Source organism: Heterodontus francisci, chromosome 41, assembly GCF_036365525.1.
Source record: "Heterodontus francisci isolate sHetFra1 chromosome 41, sHetFra1.hap1, whole genome shotgun sequence".
Classification (NCBI taxonomy): domain Eukaryota; kingdom Metazoa; phylum Chordata; class Chondrichthyes; order Heterodontiformes; family Heterodontidae; genus Heterodontus; species Heterodontus francisci.
The window spans coordinates 13397618-13417379 of record NC_090411.1 but is presented as its reverse complement, the minus strand read 5'-3'; the positions used below and the strand labels follow the sequence as shown (position 1 = coordinate 13417379).

General features: G+C 46.3%; 1 protein-coding gene across 1 annotated transcript in view; it reads right to left on the bottom strand.

Annotated features, from left to right (window-relative positions):
• Positions 1 to 19762, bottom strand: part of tab1 (TGF-beta activated kinase 1/MAP3K7 binding protein 1) — a 44451-nt gene that overhangs the window by 2558 nt on the left and 22131 nt on the right. Inside the window, exons 5-8 of the mRNA XM_068019904.1 lie at positions 15618 to 15729; positions 4355 to 4499; positions 3691 to 3913; positions 1839 to 2001 (exon numbers count right to left, since the gene is read on the bottom strand). Coding sequence (XP_067876005.1) covers positions 1839 to 2001; positions 3691 to 3913; positions 4355 to 4499; positions 15618 to 15729 — 643 coding nt within the window. The remainder of the gene's footprint in view (positions 1 to 1838; positions 2002 to 3690; positions 3914 to 4354; positions 4500 to 15617; positions 15730 to 19762) is intronic.

Below are 19762 nucleotides of genomic sequence, written 5' to 3'. Positions count from 1 at the left end.
AAATTATGAGGGGCATTGATAGGTTAGATAGGAAGAGATTTTTTCCCTTAGCGGAGGTGTCAATAACCAGGGAGCATAGATTTAAGGTAAGGGGCAGGAGGTTTCGAGGGGATTTGAGGAAAAGTTTTTTCACCCAAAGGGTGGTTGGAACCTGGAATACACTGCCTGAAGTGGTGGTAGAGGAAGGAACCCTCACAACATTTAAGAAGTATTTAGATGAGCACTTGAAGTGCCATAGCATACAAGGCTACAGTCCAAGTGCTGGAAAATGGGACTAGGGTGCCTGATGTCCGGCACAGACATGATGGGCCGAAGGGCCTGTTTCTGTGCTGTATGACTAAGTCAGAAGCTGAGAATTCTGCACCAAGCATCTCACCTTCTGACTCCTCAATGCCTTACCACTACCTGCATGGCACAAGTCAAGAGAGTGATGGAATACTCTCTCACTTGCCTTGGATGAATACAGCTCCAACAAAATACAAGAAGCTCGACACCACTCAGGACAAAGCAGCTGCTTGATCAGCACTCCACTGCGATCTTAAATATTCAGCTCCTCCACCAATGGTGCACAGAGGATGCAGTGTGTACCATTTACAAGATATACTGCAGTAATTCACCAAGGCTTCTTCGACAGCACATTCCAAATCTGCGACCTCTACCAGCGAGAAGAACGAGTACACCAGGCGCGTGGGAGCACCAAGCACCCCTCCAAATCACACACCATCCTCACTTGGAAATATATCGTCGTTCCTTTACCATCGCTGGGTCAAAGGCCAAATAGCATTGTGGGCATACCTACACCAAATGGACTGCAGCAGTTCAAGACAGCAGCTCACCACTACCCTATCAAAGGCAATGAGGGATGGGCAATAAATGCAGACCTTGCCAGCAACGCTGCAACAGTCGCAGTGGGGGAACAGTTTGCAGATGAATTCAATCCACTGGGAGATGGAGAGCCAGAGCGGATGGGGCAGGTGAGTGGGACCTGTTGTGAACAGGACACAGAGAGCCGAGTTATGGATTAGTTGAGGTTTGGGAGCCCAGCAAGTGTGGAGTATCTCAAGCCTAGAGGGGCTGAGGGAGGATTAATTTTGAAGCGTTAATAGGATGTCTACTGTTAATAGGAAGTGGGATTGAGACAAGAGGGTAGAGTGTGGATTACTGACCTTATCCCTCCCCAACCTCACCATGAGTAACAGAGTACTGACCTCCCAACCGAATGTGAAGCACTCACCTCCACCCCCTCCTCCTCCAAATGTGTTGGATTAACCTTCTGCTGCTGCAAGTGTGAAAAGCATTAACCTTCACCCTTACAAGCGTACAGCACTGACCGAACGCCAAGCGCAGGCCTGTCGAGCAGCAGGAAACAGTCCAGAAACCTGACATACTCTCCCCAGATCCAAAGGTGAAATTGCTGGATCTCAACACTGTACCAGGCATTCGGTACATGGAGTTAGCTTACAAATCAGGCATGATCACAGTGAATGGCAGAAGAGGTTCAAGGGGCTAAAGGGTCTCCCCCTGTTCCTAGTGACTGTCACATGCCGACACCTGAAGTACCACCAGGCACCCCCGCCCAGGGCGGGAGCTGTGCATGTGGGCACCAGGAATGGATGAAATGCTCAGATACAAAAGGGAATGGAGTGTTAACATTGCAACATTGACCACACGTCCAAAGTGCTTCATTGGCTGTGAAGCGCTTTGGATCATTCAGAGGTTGTGAAAGGTGCTACAGAAGTGGAAAGTTAGTATAACCCTGTCACTATGCAAATACTGAGGGGTCCTACTGCCTCCCTCTCTCCCACACACTGGTACCCTCCTGCACCTGCGCCACCTACCTGTTGGTGAGCGTTGGTGTAGTCTCATCTCCTGTTGAATTGCTATGGTTACCATTCATCATCTGATTCTGGGATGGCATCACCAAGGATAGAGTGACACTGGTTTTTCCCAGAGTTCCTTGTGTGCTGGTATAAGGAACAGAGACTGGGTAGATTCGACCTCCTGGATGAAAGTAAGAAAAACTAGTCAATGACCAAGATAAACATACAGGGATATTAAAGGGCAGGGAAAGACCCATGAGCCCATCCAACCTGTTCTACAATATTCAGATACCTTCTGTATCACAATAAAGACATTCCCCATCCCACCCAAAGCAGTGTGATCCACTGGGAGGGGCGAAAACCAGATGAACACCTGGGGAAACAGACATAGAAAAATAGGAGTAGGCCATTCGGCCCTTCGAGCCTGCACCGCCATTCAATACGATCATGGCTGATCATCCAAACTCAGTACCCTGTTCCCGCTTTCTCCCAGTATCCCTTGATCCCTTTAGCCATAAGAACTATATCTTAACGCTTTCTTGAATATATTTAATGATCTCGCCTCAACTGCTTTCTGTGGTAGAGAATTCCACAGGTTTACCACTCTCTGGGTGAAGAAATCCCTCCTCATCTCAGTCCTAAATGACTTGCCCCTTATCCTTAGACTGTGACTCCTGGTCCTGGACTCCCCCGCCATCGGCAGCATCCTTCCTGCATCTAGTCTGTCTAGTCCTGTTAGAATTTTGTAGGTTTCTATGAGATGCCCCCTCATTCTTCTAAACTCGAGCGAATACAAGCCTAATCGACCCAAGCTCTCCTCGTACGTCAGTCCTGCCATCTCAGGAATCAGTCTGGTGAACCTTCGCTGCACTCCCTCCATAGCAAGAACATTCTTCCTCAGATAAGGAGACCAAAACTGCACACAATATGCCAGATGTGGTCTCACCAAGGCCTTGTATAATTGCAGCAAGACATCCTTGCTCCTGTACTCGAATCCTCTCGCTAAGAAGGCCAACATACCATTTGCCTTCTTAACTGTAAGCACCTTTCAGCGACTGGTGCACAAGGACACCCAGGTCTCGCTGCACCTCCCCCTTTCCCAATCTATCACTGTTCAGATAACAATCTGCCTTTGTTTTTGCCACCAAAGTGGATAACCTCACATTTAGTCAGAGAGAGATACAGCACTGAAACAGGCCCTTCGGCCCACTGAGTCTGTGCTGACCAACAACCACCCATTTATACTAATTCTATATTAATCCCATATTTCCTACCACATCCCCACCATTCTCCTACCACCTACCTACACTAGGGGCAATTTATAATGGCCAATTTACCTATCAACCTGCAAGTCTTTGGCTGTGGGAGGAAACCGGAGCACCTGGCGGAAACCCACACGGTCACAGGGAGAACTTGCAAACTCCGCACAGGCAGTACCCAGAATCGAACCCGGGTCGCTGGAGCTGTGAGGCTGCGGTGCTAACCACTGCGCCGCCCTAAATTTATCCACATTATACTGCATCTGCCATGTATTTGCCCACTCACTCAACCTGTCCAAATCACACTGGAGCTTCTCTGCATTCTCCTCACAGCTCACACTCCCACCCCATAAATAAATAAATCTGGGCATAACCCCCACCCAACCCCCATAACACAGAGACAGCCAGCAGCTTTCCAAGCCAAAGCTTCCAGCTCTCTATCATCAGTGGGCAACTGAAGGTACAGAATTAAATCATAGAATAACTTGAAACTCGGTGGCTCCTCCTCTGTATATGTCAGACCCACAGGATCTGGTTGAGTGACTAGCCCAGATAGTACGTCTAGAAAATGCAGACTTCGCTCAGTACTGAGCGAGCTCAGTCTCACCTACCTTGTGTCGGGCTCACGGATGTTTGGCTCATCTCTCCCAGAGGATAGTTGAAGTTTCGCACTAGGAGGGTCATGTCTTCATGTTTGTCACAAAACTTTGACCTTTCACCTCCACTGACGAAGGTGTCGCGATGTATCCGTCGAACACGATCAACCACAGCTTGAGCCACAGCATCCAGTGTAGTCTGCAGGGCAAACTCTGTCGCTACCATAGCAGCAATCTCCTGCAGAGAAGAAAACAACAGCATATCAGCAAACATAAGAGATCAATGGTTGGAGTTGGAGGTGGGGCTCAGCAAGAAAGAGGGGCGGCCCAACAAGCAAGGGGGGGGGGGGGTTTACCCGAGCACGAGGGGGTTCCCTGCAAAGCTTGGGGAGTGTTTCCGCAAGCATGTCCAAGAGCAAGGGGGGGTTGTTCAAGGAGCTGGGGTGTGCGGGGGTGGGGTCCACTAAGCAGGGAGGGGGAAGGTCAGTGAATGATGAGGGCAGGCAGTGAGCAAGGGGTGGGTAGTTAGGGAGTCAGTGAAGTACAACCACCATGTCCAGTTCCGATACCCAGTGTGGACACTCCACCTGCCCTACCCCGCCCCCCACACCCCAACTCCAAGTGTTCAGACTGCACAACCTGTCCGCACCAGGTGTTCAGACCATGCACACAGCCTCACCTGGTTGGCTTGTCCTGGACCATGAGCTGCCTCCAGGGCCTTATACAGTCCATCTGTCATCAGCACCAGAAACCCCGTCACCTCATCGAGTGACTGTCCTCCATGAATTTCGGGCTCTGCAATGATTGGCTTCGTCTTGGCAGCACTTCAACCAGAAACAGAAATCAGATTATTGCATCAGTAACAACTGCAAGCTTGGTGCTGGGTACATCAGTAATCACAGTAGGGTCAGTAGTGGATGCCACTCTGCTGGGTACATCAGTAATCACAGTAGGGTCAGTAGTGGATGCCACTCTGCAACCCAATCTACTATGGTCCAGTCAGAAAGCCCAATTTTTTTTTAGCTTTTCTTCTCAATTCCAAGCTGCCATTATTCCCATGAATGTTGTGTCCTGATTCCATAGCTCATGTCCTTGTAAAAGGAAGTCTGTGATACTTGAGTGTGGCGTAACTCATATACTGTGATAGATCTTTACTTCATGCTGTAGCTGTAGAATGTCAAATCTTATTTTTAAATTCGCTCATGGGATGTGGGCATCACTGACAAGATGCTCAGTTTGAGCTCTGCCAGGGCCACTCTGCTCCAGACGTCATTACAGCCTTGGTCCAAAACATAGACTAAAGAGCTGAATTCCAGAAGTGAAGTGAGAGTGACTGCCTTTGACAACAAGGCAACATTTGTCAGAGTGTGGCGTCAAGGAGCCCTAGTAAAATTGAAGCCAATGGGAATCGGAGGGGGGTGGGGGGGTCGGGGGGGGGGGGGGGGGGAGGGAGACTCTCCGCTGACTGGAGTTATATCCAGCACAAAGATGGTTGTGCTTGGTGCAGGAGGTGGCCAGCATTTATTTTCCATCCTCAATTGCCCTTGGGGAGCTGGTGGTGGACTGCCTTCTTAAACTGCTGCAGTCCATGTGATGCAAGTACACGCACAACGCTGTTGGGAGGGAATCCAGGATTTGACCTAGCGACAGTGAAGGAATGGCAATATTGTTCCAAGCCAGGTTGATGTGTGACTTGAAGGGAAACTTGCAGGTGGTGGTGTTCCCGTACATCTGCTGCTCTTGTTCTTCTCGGTGGTAGAGGTCACAGGTTTGGAAGGTGCTATCGAAGGAGCCTTAGTGAGTTGCTGCAGTGCATCTTGTAAATGGTACCCACTGCAGCCACTGTGTACTGGTGGTGGAAGAAGTGAATATTTAGGATTGTGGATGGAGTGCTGATCAAGCAGGCTGCTTTGTCCTGCATGGTGCTGAGCTCGTGTGTTGTTGGAGCTGCACTCATCCAAGGCAAGTGGAGAGTATTCCATCACACTCCTGATTTGTGCCTTGTAGGCAGTGGTAAGGCATCGAGGAGTCAGAAAGAGAGACACTTATGCAGAATTCTTACCCTCTGACCTGCTCTTATAGCCACAGTATTTGCATGGCTAGTCCAGTTAAGTTTCTGGTCAATGGTAACTCCAGGATGTTGATGGTGGGGCATTCGATAATAATCTCAATGAATGTCAAGTCAGACGGTTAGTTTTCCTTGTTGGAAATGGTCTTTCTCTTGTTGGAAACGGTCATTGTCTGGCACTTGTGCGACTCCCTAGCCTGAAGGTTGTCCAGATCTTGTTGCATGTGGACATGACTGCTTCAGTATCCAGGTGAGAAAGAGGTCTAGGGTTCCCTTTCAGCCTTCACCTGGTCTTACCGTAACAGGGTTTTATTTATAAATAAACTGTTTTTAGCTCCCCCTTGGTGAATCCTTTTTCACTGCTTTCCAATTATAAGGCAAAGAAACCAGCACTACAGGTTTTCTCAGGTTTAAAGAAGAAAAGTGGAATTTTATTAAACTTAAACTCTAATTCGGTTAATGCCGACGGACACACGATGCACCCACACGATACACACATGCAGATAGAAACAAAAAGAAAACAGAAGAAATAAAGTGGAAAGGATTGAGGCAATATCTGAAGAGTTTTTGTTACGGTTCTTCGAGCTCACTGTAGTGTCCTTGACTGTAGGTGGATCCTGCTTTTCATTGGGGCCCAGTATTCTTCTTAAACCTTGTTCACTGTAGGAGACTTTTCTCTCTTGGGGTTCATGTGTCTTCAGTGGATTCAGAGGCTTGTGAGAAAGAGATTGAAGGCAGATAGGAGAGGCTGTGGCGAGCAAGCCAGGAGAGATCTTCTCAGTTCAGGAACATTCTGCTTTCTGCCCAAAGTGTTTGTACAAATTCAAAAACATCAGGTTGCCCAGCAGGTTAGTCAAGTGACTAGCTGGTTTGACCATGTCCGTTTGTGTATTCGGCTATCTTAGCAGTCAACCTGGAATGTGAGCTCCCCCACCTTCAACATCTGGTGATCAAAAGTTCATTGTGGGTTGAATATTGTGGGGGACTTTAACTTTCCAAATATTGACTGGAAATACTATAGTTCGAGTACTTTAGATGGGTCAGTTTTTGTCCAGTGTGGGTAGGAGGGTTTTCTGACACAGTATGTAGACAGGCCAACCAGGGGCGATGCCACATTGGATTTGGTACTGGGTAATGAACCCGGCCATGTGTTAGGTTTAGATGTAGGTGAGCACTTTGGTGATAGTGATCACAATTCAGTTAGTTTACCTTAGCGATGGGCAGGGACAGGTATATACCGCAGGGCAAGAATTATAACTGGGGGAAAGGAAATTATGATGCGATTAGGCAAGATTTAGGATGCGTAGGATGGGGAAGGAAACTGCAGGGGATGGGAACAATCGAAATGTGGAGCTTATTCAAGGAGCAGCTACTGCGTGTCCTTGATAAGTATGTACCTGTGAGGCAGGGAGGAAGTTGTCGAGCGAGGGAGCCGTGGTTTACTAAAGCAGTTGAAGCGCTTGTCAAGAGGAAGAAGAAGGCTTATGTTAGGATGAGACGTGAAGGCTCAGTTAGGGCGCTTGAGAGTTACAAGCTAGCCAGGAAGGATCTAAAGGGAGAGCTAAGAAGAGCAAGGAGAGGCCACGAGAAGTCATTGGCGGATAGGATCAGGGAAAACCCTAAGGCTTTCTATAGGTATATCAGGAATAAAAGAATGACTAGAGTTAGATTAGGGCCAATCAAGGATAGTAGTGGGAAGTTGTGTGTGGAATCAGAGGAGATAGGGGAAGCGTTAAATGAATATTTTTTGTCAGTATTTACAGTAGAGAAAGAAAATGTTGTCGAGGAGAATACTGAGATTCAGACTACTAGGCTAGATGGGATTGAGGTTCACAAGGAGGAGGTGTTAGCAATTTTGGAAAGTGTGAAAATAGTTAAGTCCCCTGGGCCAGATGGGATTTATCCTAGGATTCTCTGGGAAGCTAGGGAGGAGATTGCAGAGCCTTTGTCCTTGATTTTTATGTCGTCATTGTCGGCAGGAATAGTGCCGGAAGACTGGAGGATAGCAAATGTTGTCCCCTTGTTCAAGAAGGGGAGTAGAGACAGCCCTGGTAATTATAGACCTGTGAGCCTTACTTCGGTTGTGGGTAAAATGTTGGAAAAGGTTATAAGAGACAGGATTTATAATCATCTTGAAAAGAATAAGTTTATTAGTGATAGTCAGCACGGTTTTGTGAAGGGTAGGTCGTGCCTCACAAACCTTACAGAGTTTTTCGAGAAGGTGACCAAACAGGTGGATGAGGGTAAAGCAGTGGATGTGGTGTATATGGATTTCAGTAAGGCGTTTGATAAGGTTCCCCACGGTAGGCTATTGCAAAAAATACAGAAGTATGGGGTTGAAGGTGATTTAGAGCTTTGGATCAGAAATTGGCTAGCTGAAAGAAGACAGAGGGTGGTGGTTGATGGCAAATGTTCATCCTGGAGTTTAGTTACTAGTGGTGTACCGCAAGGATCTGTTTTGGGGCCACTGCTGTTTGTCATTTTTATAAATGACCTGGAAGAGGGTGTAGAAGGGTGGGTTAGTAAATTTGCGGATGACACAAAGGTCGGTGGAGTTGTGGATAGTGCCGAAGGATGTTGTAGGGTACAGAGGGACATAGATAGGCTGCAGAGCTGGGCTGAGAGATGGCAAATGGAGTTTAATGCGGAAAAGTGTGAGGTGATTCACTTTGGAAGGAGTAACAGGAATGCAGAGTACTGGGCTAATGGGAAGATTCTTGGTAGTGTAGATGAACAGAGAGATCTTGGTGTCCAGGTACATAAATCCCTGAAAGTTGCCACCCAGGTTAATAGGGCTGTTAAGAAGGCATATGGTGTGTTAGCTTTTATTAGTAGGGGGATCGAGTTTCGGAGCCACGAGGTCATGCTGCAGCTGTACAAAACTCTGGTGAGACCGCACCTGGAGTATTGCGTGCAGTTCTGGTCACCGCATTACAGGAAGGATGTGGAAGCTTTGGAAAGGGTGCAGAGGAGATTTACTAGGCTGTTGCCTGGTATGGAGGGAAGGTCTTACGAGGAAAGGCTGAGGGACTTGAGGTTGTTTTCGTTGGAGAGGAGGAGGAGGAGAGGTGACTTAATAGAGACATATAAGATAATCAGAGGGTTAGATAGGGTGGATAGTGAGAGTCTTTTTCCTCGGATGGTGATGGCAAACACGAGGGGACATAGCTTTAAGTTGAGGGGTGATAGATATAGGACAGATGTTAGAGGTAGTTTCTTTACTCAGAGAGTAGTAGGGGCATGGAACGCCCTGCCTGCAACAGTAGTAGACTCGCCAACTTTAAGGGCATTTAAGTGGTCATTGGATAGACACATGGATGAAAATGGAAAAGTGTAGGTCAGATGGTTTCACAGGTCGGCGCAACATCGAGGGCCGAAGGGCCTGTACTGCGCTGTAATGTTCTAATTCTAAAATAAAAATATCAGGGAATGGCTGCTTTGTCCTTCCAAACACTCTGTTAATATGCAAATGTCTTTTCCAGCCATGACTGATCTGTTTAACAAGTCCTTTCTTCACTCCAGTAACAATTTAAAATCAATGTCATGACAAAATTAATGTGTCTCATTCTTGGCTGGTGGGGGCCTAGCATGACACAAAGAATTGCGAACAGAACTGAACACGGAGCAATCAGTGAGCATTCCCACTTTGGACCTTATGACGGAGGGAAGGTTATTGATGAAGCAGCTGAAGATGGTTGCGCCTAGGACATTGCCATCAGAAACTCCTGCAGTCATATTTTGGGGATGAGATAATTGGACTCCAACAACCACAACCATCTTCCTTTGTCCCAGGTACGATTCCAACCAGTGGGGAGTTTCCCCCTGATTCCCATTGACTTCAATTTTACTCGGGTTCCTTGAAGGCACACGCTGCCAAATGTTGCCTTGTTGTCAAGGGCAGTCACTCTCACCTCACCTTTGGAACCTAGCTCTTTTGGCCATGTTTGGACGAAGGCAGTAATGAGGCCTGGAGCTGAGTGGTCCCAGGAGAATCCTAACTAAGCAGGCTATTTGCGAGTAACTGCTGTTTGACGGCATTGTCGACGAACATAGGAAGATAAGAAATAGGAGTAGCTCACTTGGCCCCCTCGAGCCTACTCTGCCGCCACAAGAACACATTAAATAGAAGTTTAGACCGTATGGCCTATCCAGCCCGCTCCACCATTCAATGAGATCATGGCTGATCTTGGGCTTCAATTCCACTTTCCTGCCCGCCCCCATATCTCTCGATTCCCTGCAAGACCAAAAATCTATCTATCCCAGCCTTAAATGTATTCAATGATGGAGCATCCACAATCCTCTGGGATAGAAAATTCCAAAGATTCACAACCCTTTGAGTGAAGTAATTTCTCATCTCAGTCCTGAATGATTGACCCCTTATCCTGAGACTGTTCTCCCATGTTGTAGATTCCCCAACCAATGGAAACAATCTTAGTTTCTACCCCATCAAGCCCTTTCACAATCTTATATGTCTCAATTCGATTGCCTCTCATTCTTCTAAACTCCAGAAAATATAGGCCCAACTTACTCAGCCTATCATTGGACAACCTCCTCATCCCAGAGACCAATTTAGAAAATCCAGGTGTGATCTCACCAAAGCCCTGTACAATTTTAGTAAGACTTCTTTATTCCTGTACTCCAATCCCCTTGCAATAAAGGCCAACATGCCATTTGCCTTCTTAATATCCTGCTGCACCTGCATGTTAACTTCGTGCAGTCCTTGTACGAATACCCTAACTAAACTAAACTAAACCCTCAAGTCTCTCTGAACATCAACACTTACCAGCTTCACACCTTTTAAAAATTATTCTGCTTTTCTATTTTTACGACCAAAGTGAACAACTTCACACTTCCCTACATTTTACTCCATTTGCCATCTCGTTGCCCACTCACTTAACCTGCCGATATCTCTTTGCAGCCTCTCTATGTCCTCCCCACAGCTTACCTTTCCACTGAGCTTTGCATCATCAGCAAACTTAAGATACATTACTCTCTGCCTCTTCATCCAAGACATTAATATAGATTGTAAATAGCTGAGGCCCCAGCACTGATCCTTGTGGCACCCTACTACTCACTGCCCGCCAACTTAAAAATACCCCATTTATGCCCACTCTTTGCTTCTTGTCTGTTAACCAATCCTCTATCCATGCTAATATATTACTACCAACACCCTTATCTTGCCGATTAATCTTTTATGTGGCACCTTATCGAATGCCTTTTGGAAATCCAGGTATACGACATCTACTGGTTCCCCTTTATCTACCCTACTAGTTACATCCTCAAAAAATTCTAATAAATTTGTCAAACAGGATTTCCCTTTAGTAAAACCATATTCACCTGTTCTAATCATGCTATGCTTATCCAAGTGCATTAAGACTTCTTTAATGATAGTTTCCAGTATTTTCCCAATGACTGATATTGGGCCAACTGACCTGTAGTTCCCTGTTTTCTCTCTACCTCCTTTCTTGAAAAGTGGTGTAACATTTGCCAACTTCCAATCTGAAGGGACCATTCCAGAATCTAAGGAATTCTGCAAAATCATAGCTAGCGCATCCACTATCTCCGCAGCTATCTCTTTTAGAACCCTAGGCTGAAGGCTATCTGGTCCCGGGGACTTGTCAGATTTTAGTCCAAGTTTCTCCAATACTTTTTCTCGGCTGATATCAATTCCTTTAATTTCCTCACTCTTTCTGGCCCCTAGGTTACTGGCTATTTTTGTATGGAACTTGTATCTTCTACTGTGAAGACAAGACACAAAATATTTGTTCAATGCCTCTGCCATTTCCTCATTCTCCTGTCTCTGCCTCTAAGGGACCAATGTCTACTTTAGCTACTCCCTTCCTTTTTATGTACTTATAAAAGCTCTGACAATATTTTTATTTTGCTGGCTAATTTACTCTCATTTTATTTTTCTCCCTCATCTTCCTTTTAGTGGCCTTTTGCTAGTTTCTAAAACACTCCCAACCTTCAGACTTGCTACTATTTTTTGCAACATTGTAAGCCTCTTCTTTTTGTCTAATACTCTCCTTAACTTCCTGAGTGAGCGACGGATGGGTCTTTCTTGACGAGTTTTTGTTTTTGAACGGAATGTACTTTTGTTAAACCCTTTGAATTGTTTTTAAAAATACTTCCCGCTGTTCATTTACCGCCATACCTTCCAGTCTATTTACCCAATTAACCTCAGCCAGTTTTGCCCTCATACCTTTGTAATTGGCTTTAAGATTCTTGTTTCTGATTGAAATGTGTCACTTTCAAATTTAACATGAAATTCAATGGTATTATGATCACTATTTCCCAGTGGATCTTTTACTGCAACATTGCTAATTAACCCTGTTTCATTACACAATACGAAGTCTAAAATAGTCTTATTCCGAGTTGGTTCTACAACATAATGCTCCAAGAAACTGTCACGAAAACGTTCTACAAATTTATCTTCCAGAGCACTGTTGTCAATTTGATTGTCCCAGTCTATATGCAGATTAAAGTCGCCCACAATGAATACATTATCTTTGTTATAAGCCCCAATAATTTCCTGTTTAATGTTCTGTCCAAAATATAACTACTGTTAGGGGGCCTGTAAACTACTTCCAAGTGTTTTCTGATTCTTGCTATTCCTAATTTCCACCCAAACTGATTCTACTTCACGATCCTGAGGTCAGATCCCTTATTAATGTCCTTATGTGATCCTTTACTATCAAGGCTATCCCTATCCCTCCTCCTTTGCCATCCTGTCTGTCTCTCCGAAATATTGTATACCCTGGAATATTCATTTCCCAACCTTAATCTCTTGATAGCCAATGTTGTTCCTTTGCTTAAGAAGGGTGGCAAGGATAATCCAGGAAATTATAGGCCGGTGAGCTTTACGTCAGTGGTAGGGAAACTATTAGAGAGGATTCTTCGGGACAGGATTTATTCCCATTTGGAAACAAATGAACTTATTAGCGAGAGACAGCATGGTTTTGTGAAGGGGAGGTCGTGTCTTACTAATTTGATTGAGTTTTTTGAAGAAGTGACGAAGATGATTGATGAAGGGAAGTGGATATTATCTATATGGACTTTAGTAAAGCCTTTGACAAGGTCCCGCATGGCAGACTGGTACAAAAGGTGAAGTCACCCGGGATCAGAGGTGAGCTGGCAAGTTGGATACAGAACTGGCTCGGTCATAGAAGACAGAGGGGATCAGTGGATGAGTGTTTTTCTGAATGGAGGGATGTGACTAGTGGTGTTCCGCAGGGATCAGTGCTGGGACCTTTGCTATTTGTAGTATATATAAATGATTTGCAGGAAAATATAGCTGGTCTGATTAGTAAGTTTGCGGACGACACAAAGGTTGGTCGAGTTGCGGATAATGATGAGGATTGTCAGAGGATACAGCAGGATATAGATCGGTTGGAGACTTGGGCGGAGAAATGACAGATGGAGTTTAATCCAGACAAATGTGAGGTAATGCATTTTGGAAGGTCTAATACAGGTGGGAAGTATACAGTAAATGGCAGAACCCTTAAGAGTATTGACAGGCAGAGAGATCTGGGCGTACAGGTCCACAGGTCACTGAAAATGGCAACGCAGGTGGATAAGGTAGTCAAGAAGGCATACGGCATGCTTGCCTTCATCGGTCAGGGCATAGAGTATAAAAATTGGCAAGTCATGTTGCAGCTGTACAGAACCTTAGTTAGGCCACACTTAGAATATTGCGTGCAATTCTGGTCGCCACACTACCAGAAGGACGTGGAGGCTTTGGAGAGGGTACAGAGGAGGTTTACCAGGATGTTGCCTGGTCTGGAGGGCATTAGCTATGAGGAGAGGTTGGATAAACTCGGATTGTTTTCACTGGAACGACGGAGGTGGAGGGGCGACATGATAGAGGTTTACAAAGTTATGAGTGGCAAGGACAGAGTGGATAGTCAGAAGCTTTTTCCCAGGGTGGAAGAGTCAGTTACTAGGGGACATAGGTTTAAGGTGAGAGGGGCAAAGTTTAGAGGGGATGTGCGAGGCAAGTTTTTTTTTTTTTACACAGAGGGTGGTGAGTGCCTGGAACTTGCTGCCGGGGGAGGTGGTGGAAGCAGGTACCATAGAGACGTTTAAGAGGCATCTTGACAAATACATGAATAGGATGGGAATAGAGGGATACGGACCCCGGAAGTGCAGAAGGTGTTAGTTTAGGCAGGCATCAAGATCAGCACAGGCTTGGAGGGCCGAATGGCTGTTCCTGTGCTGTACTGTTCTTTGTTCCTTGTAACCATGTCTTGGTAATGGCAATTAGATATAGATCATTTACCGCTATTTGCGCCACTAGTTCATCTATCTTATTACAGATGCTTCGTGCATTCAGATAAAGGAACTTGAAGTTAATTTTTTTTTTTTTACCTCTGTGCCCATGTACAATTTTTGTTAAACACTCTGTCCCTTCCTGTCTCATTCTGTTGGTATTTACCCACATCACCATCCTGCTTCAATGCCCTGACCCCTCTCTTCAGATTTCTAAATTTCCCTTTACCCAAACTCTCCCCCGCCCCACCCTGCCGTTCAATAAGATCATGGCTGATCTAATCATGGCCTCAACTCCACTTTCCTGCCTGCTCCCAAAACCCCTGACCCCCTTCTACATCAATAATCTGTAACTCAGCCTTGAATATATTCAATGTCCCAGTCTCCACTGCTCTCTGGGGAAGAGAATTCCAAAGATTAATGACCCTCAGTGAAATTCCCCCTTATTCTGAAACTCTGCCCCCTAGTTCCAGATTCCCCCATGAGGAGAAACATCTTCTCAACATCTACCCTGTCAAGCCCCCTCAGAATCTTAGAGTCATAGTCACAGAGTTATACAGCAGAAAAACAGGCCCTTCGGCCCATCATGTCTGTGCCTGCCATCAAGCACCTATCTATTCTGATCCCATTTTCCAGCACTTGGCCCATAGCCTTGCACGCCAGGGCGTTTAAGACTGAGATGAGGAGAAATTTCTACACTCAGAGGGTGGTGAATCTTTGGAATTCTCTACCCCAGAGGTCTGTGGAAGCTCAATCATTGAGCATGTTCAAGACAGAAATCGACAGATATCTGGATACTAATGACATCAAGGGATTATGGGGATGGCGTGGGAAAGTGGTGTTGAGATAGATGATCAGCCATGATCTAACTGAATGGCGGAGCAGGTTCGACTGGCTGTTTGGCCTACTCCTATGTTCCTATGCATGATCCTATGAGTAGGACTGTGTCAGGTAGTTGCTTGACTAGACTACATACAGCAGTAAGAATTTAACCAGTACCTAAGATCCAGGCAAAACTTCCAACCAAAATCATAGTTCACCAGATGTATTTGATTATGACCTCGCCTTTCAATATCTCTAACATCCACCAGCCCTCCATCCCTCTGAGGCCTCATGCATATCCTGCTTTTCATTGTGCCACCATTGGCAGCTGTGCTTTCAGCTACCTAGGCCCTAAGCTCTAGAATTCACTCCTTAAACCTCTCCACTTCTTCCTGCATCTTTAGAATGCTCCTTAAAAGCTAACTCTTTAAGTGTTTGGGCATCTGGCTTAACATCCTCTCAGGTGGTTCAGTGTGAAATTTTGTTTGATAACTTTCCTGTCTTGAATGTTTTACTAGATTAAAGATGTGGTCGGATGGAGGAAGTTATGATGGAGGAAGAGACAGTGAGGGGCAAGGCCTTGGAAAGATTTGAAAACAAGGATGAGAGTTTTAAAAACAAGGCGCTGTTCAACTGGGAGCTAATGTAGGTCAGCGAACAGGGCTAACGGGTGAATGGGACTTGGTGCGACACGGGAGGTCAGCTAGGGGAGCTTTGGAAGGTTGAGTCTGTGACTTAAATGATCTGATAAACCATAGACTTCCATAAAAATAAGGGTCCTTACCTCAGCATTTCCACATCACTGTAACAGTATTTCATTCTGTAATCGCCAATTCTGCGACTGCTGTCGTGACCTCCAATCAGCCCAAACTGTTTTATTTTTGCTGTATCCAGACCTAGTGGTGAGGCACAAAGCAACAAATCAAATATCCGTAACACTGACCAGTGAGATCCCAGCACCGGGAAGGGGGGTCACACACTGACCAGTGAGATCCCAGCACCGGGAAGGGGGGTCACACACTGACCAGTGAGATCCCAGCACCGGGAAGGGGGGTCACACACTGACCAGTGAGATCCCAGCACCGGGAAGGGGAGGTCACACACTGACCAGTGAGATCCCAGCACCGGGAAGGGGGGTCACACACTGACCAGTGAGATCCCAGCACCGGGAAGGGGGGTCACACACTGACCAGTGAGATCCCAGCACCGGGAAGGGGGGTCACACACTGACCAGTGAGATCCCAGCACCGGGAAGGGGGGTCACACACTGACCAGTGAGATCCCAGCACCGGGAAGGGGGGTCACACACTGACCAGTGAGATCCCAGCACCGGGAAGGGGGGGGTCACACACTGACCAGTGAGATCCCAGCACCGGGAAGGGGGGTCACACACTGACCAGTGAGATCCCAGCACCGGGAAGGGGGGGTCACACACTGACCAGTGAGATCCCAGCACCGGGAAGGGGGGGTCACACACTGACCAGTGAGATCCCAGCACCGGGACAGGGTCACACACTGACCAGTGAGATCCCAGCACCGGGACAGGGTCACACACTGACCAGTGAGATCCCAGCACCGGGACAGGGTCACACACTGACCAGTGAGATCCCAGCACCGGGACAGGGTCACACACTGACCAGTGAGATCCCAGCACCGGGACAGGGTCACACACTGACCAGTGAGATCCCAGCACCGGGACAGGGTCACACACTGACCAGTGAGATCCCAGCACCGGGACAGGGTCACACACTGACCAGTGAGATCCCAGCACCGGGACAGGGTCACACACTGACCAGTGAGATCCCAGCACCGGGACAGGGTCACACACTGACCAGTGAGATCCCAGCACCGGTAGGTGGGGGGGGTCACACACACACCAGCGAGTCACCAGCATCGAGACAGGGTCACACATTGACCAATGAGTCACCAGCACTGGGAGGGGGTCATAAACTGAACAGTGAGGTCCCAGACTGTGGTGGGGGTCACACACTGAACAGTGAGGTCCCAGACTGGGAGGAGGGGGGGCAGTTCACACACTCAACAGTGAGGTCCCAGCACTGGGGTGGGTGGGGGTGGGGGGACAGTGAGTCACACACTGAACAGTGAACTTTCCTAATCAAATCTATAGAGTCGGGAAGGAAGACAGGTACATCTCTACCTAGAGGAAAAACAGGGTAATTGTGAGTATTGCTCTGTATGTCTGCTGCTTAAAGACATTGCCTCGGCTAAAGATCCGGTCAAATACAATAAAAGAATTATACCGCAACCATATTTGGTATCAGATTTGAATTGTCTTACAATTAGTAAGTGGAGCAGGACCTGACTAGCAACACTCCTTGATTGTGTGATACCAAGTACCTAGGACAATCGGGACTTGTACAAAACCAAACTTTGTTTCAGTAGGAAACTATTTGACTGGGTGCATGGGGTTATTCTCCAATAGTTTGACTGTCAGCGAAGCTCTACAAAGGAATCTAATTAATGCAGCCGGTAGTGAGGTGTTGGTAATGTAATGACCAAAACTGACAAGCCATATGTGACGGCAATGACCCACAGAGGGGTTGGTGAATGAGAAAAGGCTGACATTGAAAACAGCGGCATATCTGTTCAGATATATGTGGCCCACTTTTGCGAGCAGACTAAGTGAAGGTTAAGGAGATGCTGAGAGAGACACACTGGCAACGATTAGAGGATACATCATGCATGCTGTCTCAGTCACCACTACAGGTCAAAGGTTAAGGGATCAGAAGTAAATGCAGGAATGGGATATTTTACAGAGAAGAGATTGAAAAAGGAGTTAGAAAATATTCTAGTCTTGCATGAGCTTATGACTCAGCCAATAAAGATCGGTGAATCACATGCAATGTAAATTTAAACTCTGTATTTAATGGAATTGAGGAGCTCTTGTTCCTGATGGAGAGATAGGAGCTGATTAAAATTGTGGGAGACTGATGGAAGTCCAGGAGAGAATAAAGAGTTCTTTGTAGAGAATGGGCCATTCTGCTCACTTCTGTGGCCAAGGTATGGTTACATGTGGGAAAATACTCAGTGGAGAACTGTAAAGGCTGTAAAGCAGTTCAGCAGAAATTTCTTTGTTAGATGTGAGAAGAGTAAGAACTGACTTAGGAAGAGAAAGAATTTGAAAGCCCAAAGCAAATATGAGAGATTGAAACTGTTGTGAGAAAAGAGGATTAAAGTAACAGACTATCCTTTGTGTTGCATGTGTTACAATTGTACTGTCTCTTTAAATGTGGTTTGACTTCTGTTAAATGTTGCCATGTTTTACAGAACTAAAAGCAGTTTAAGACTTTGTACTATTAATCATAATGTTAACATTTTGATCAGTGTCTTTTCTCTCAGTATATGCTGACTTACATTTAATTGTTTCTCTATAATTATACAAATACATTGTTTTTTTGAACTCTTTTGGTTTTGAATTAGGAAGCTGAAATTAATTGACCGATTGTCTGATCAAGTTCTGAATTCTGGTTTTCTGTGGATGGTCACTGCAGACAGCTAGTTACTTAAACTATGCTGCTATTCCTTGTGCATATGACTTGGGATTGTTAAACTCAAAAGCCAGATTTTATGTATCAATTCATAAGAAGGAATTAATAATTTATGGTGGACGACACCAAGTAAGGCCGTAAGGTTTGAGTGTGACTAAGTTATTTGAAGCTGTTTTGAGAGCGTGAATACAATTGTTAAACATTCTGTATCTTCATTTTAATTTAAGATGGTGCCCCCAAAGAAATGGGAGATTTAAGGAAGTCTTTGTGCTTTGATAAAAAGTGTTTGGTTGCATTTTTTTGGGATAAAGGTGCGTAGTATGGATTTATTTTGATTGTAATCTACATGAAACTTCTTTTGGGCCTCCTTATCTCGAGAGACAATGGATACGCGCCTGGAGGTGGTCAGTGGTTTGTGAAGCAGCGCCTGGAGTGGCTATAAAGGCCAATTCTGGAGTGACAGGCTCTTCCACAGGTGCTGCAGAGAAATTTGTTTGTTGGGGCTGTTGCACAGTTGGCTCTCCCCTTGCGCCTCTGTCTTTTTTCCTGCCAACTACTAAGTCTCTTCGACTCGCCACAATTTAGCCCTGTCTTTATGGCTGCCCGCCAGCTCTGGCGAATGCTGGCAACTGACTCCCACGACTTGTGATCAATGTCACACTATTTCATGTCGCGTTTGCAGACGTCTTTATAACGGAGACATGGACGGCCGGTGGGTCTGATACCAGTGGCGAGCTCGCTGTACAATGTGTCTTTGGGGATCCTGCCATCTTCCATGCGGCTCACATGGCCAAGCCATCTCAAGCGCCGCTGACTCAGTAGTGTGTATAAGCTGGGGATGTTGGCCGCTTCAAGGACTTCTGTGTTGGAGATATAGTCCTGCCACCTGATGCCAAGTATTCTCCGAAGGCAGCGAAGATGGAATGAATTGAGACGTCGCTCTTGGCTGGCATACGTTGTCCAGGCCTCGCTGCCGTAGAGCAAGGTACTGAGGACACAGGCCTGATACACTCGGACTTTTGTGTTCCGTGTCAGTGCGCCATTTTCCCACACTCTCTTGGCCAGTCTGAACATAGCAGTGGAAGCCTTACCCATGCGCTTGTTGATTTCTGCATCTAGAGACAGGTTACTGGTGATAGTTGAGCCTAGGTAGGTGAACTCTTGAACCACTTCCAGAGCGTGGTCGCCAATATTGATGGATGGAGCATTTCTGACATCCTGCCCCATGATGTTCGTTTTCTTGAGGCTGATGGTTAGGCCAAATTCATTGCAGGCAGACGCAAACCTGTCGATGAGACTCTGCAGGCATTCTTCAGTGTGAGATGTTAAAGCAACATCGTCAGCAAAGAGGAGTTCTCTGATGAGGACTTTCCGTACTTTGGACTTCGCTCTTAGACGGGCAAGGTTGAACAACCTGCCC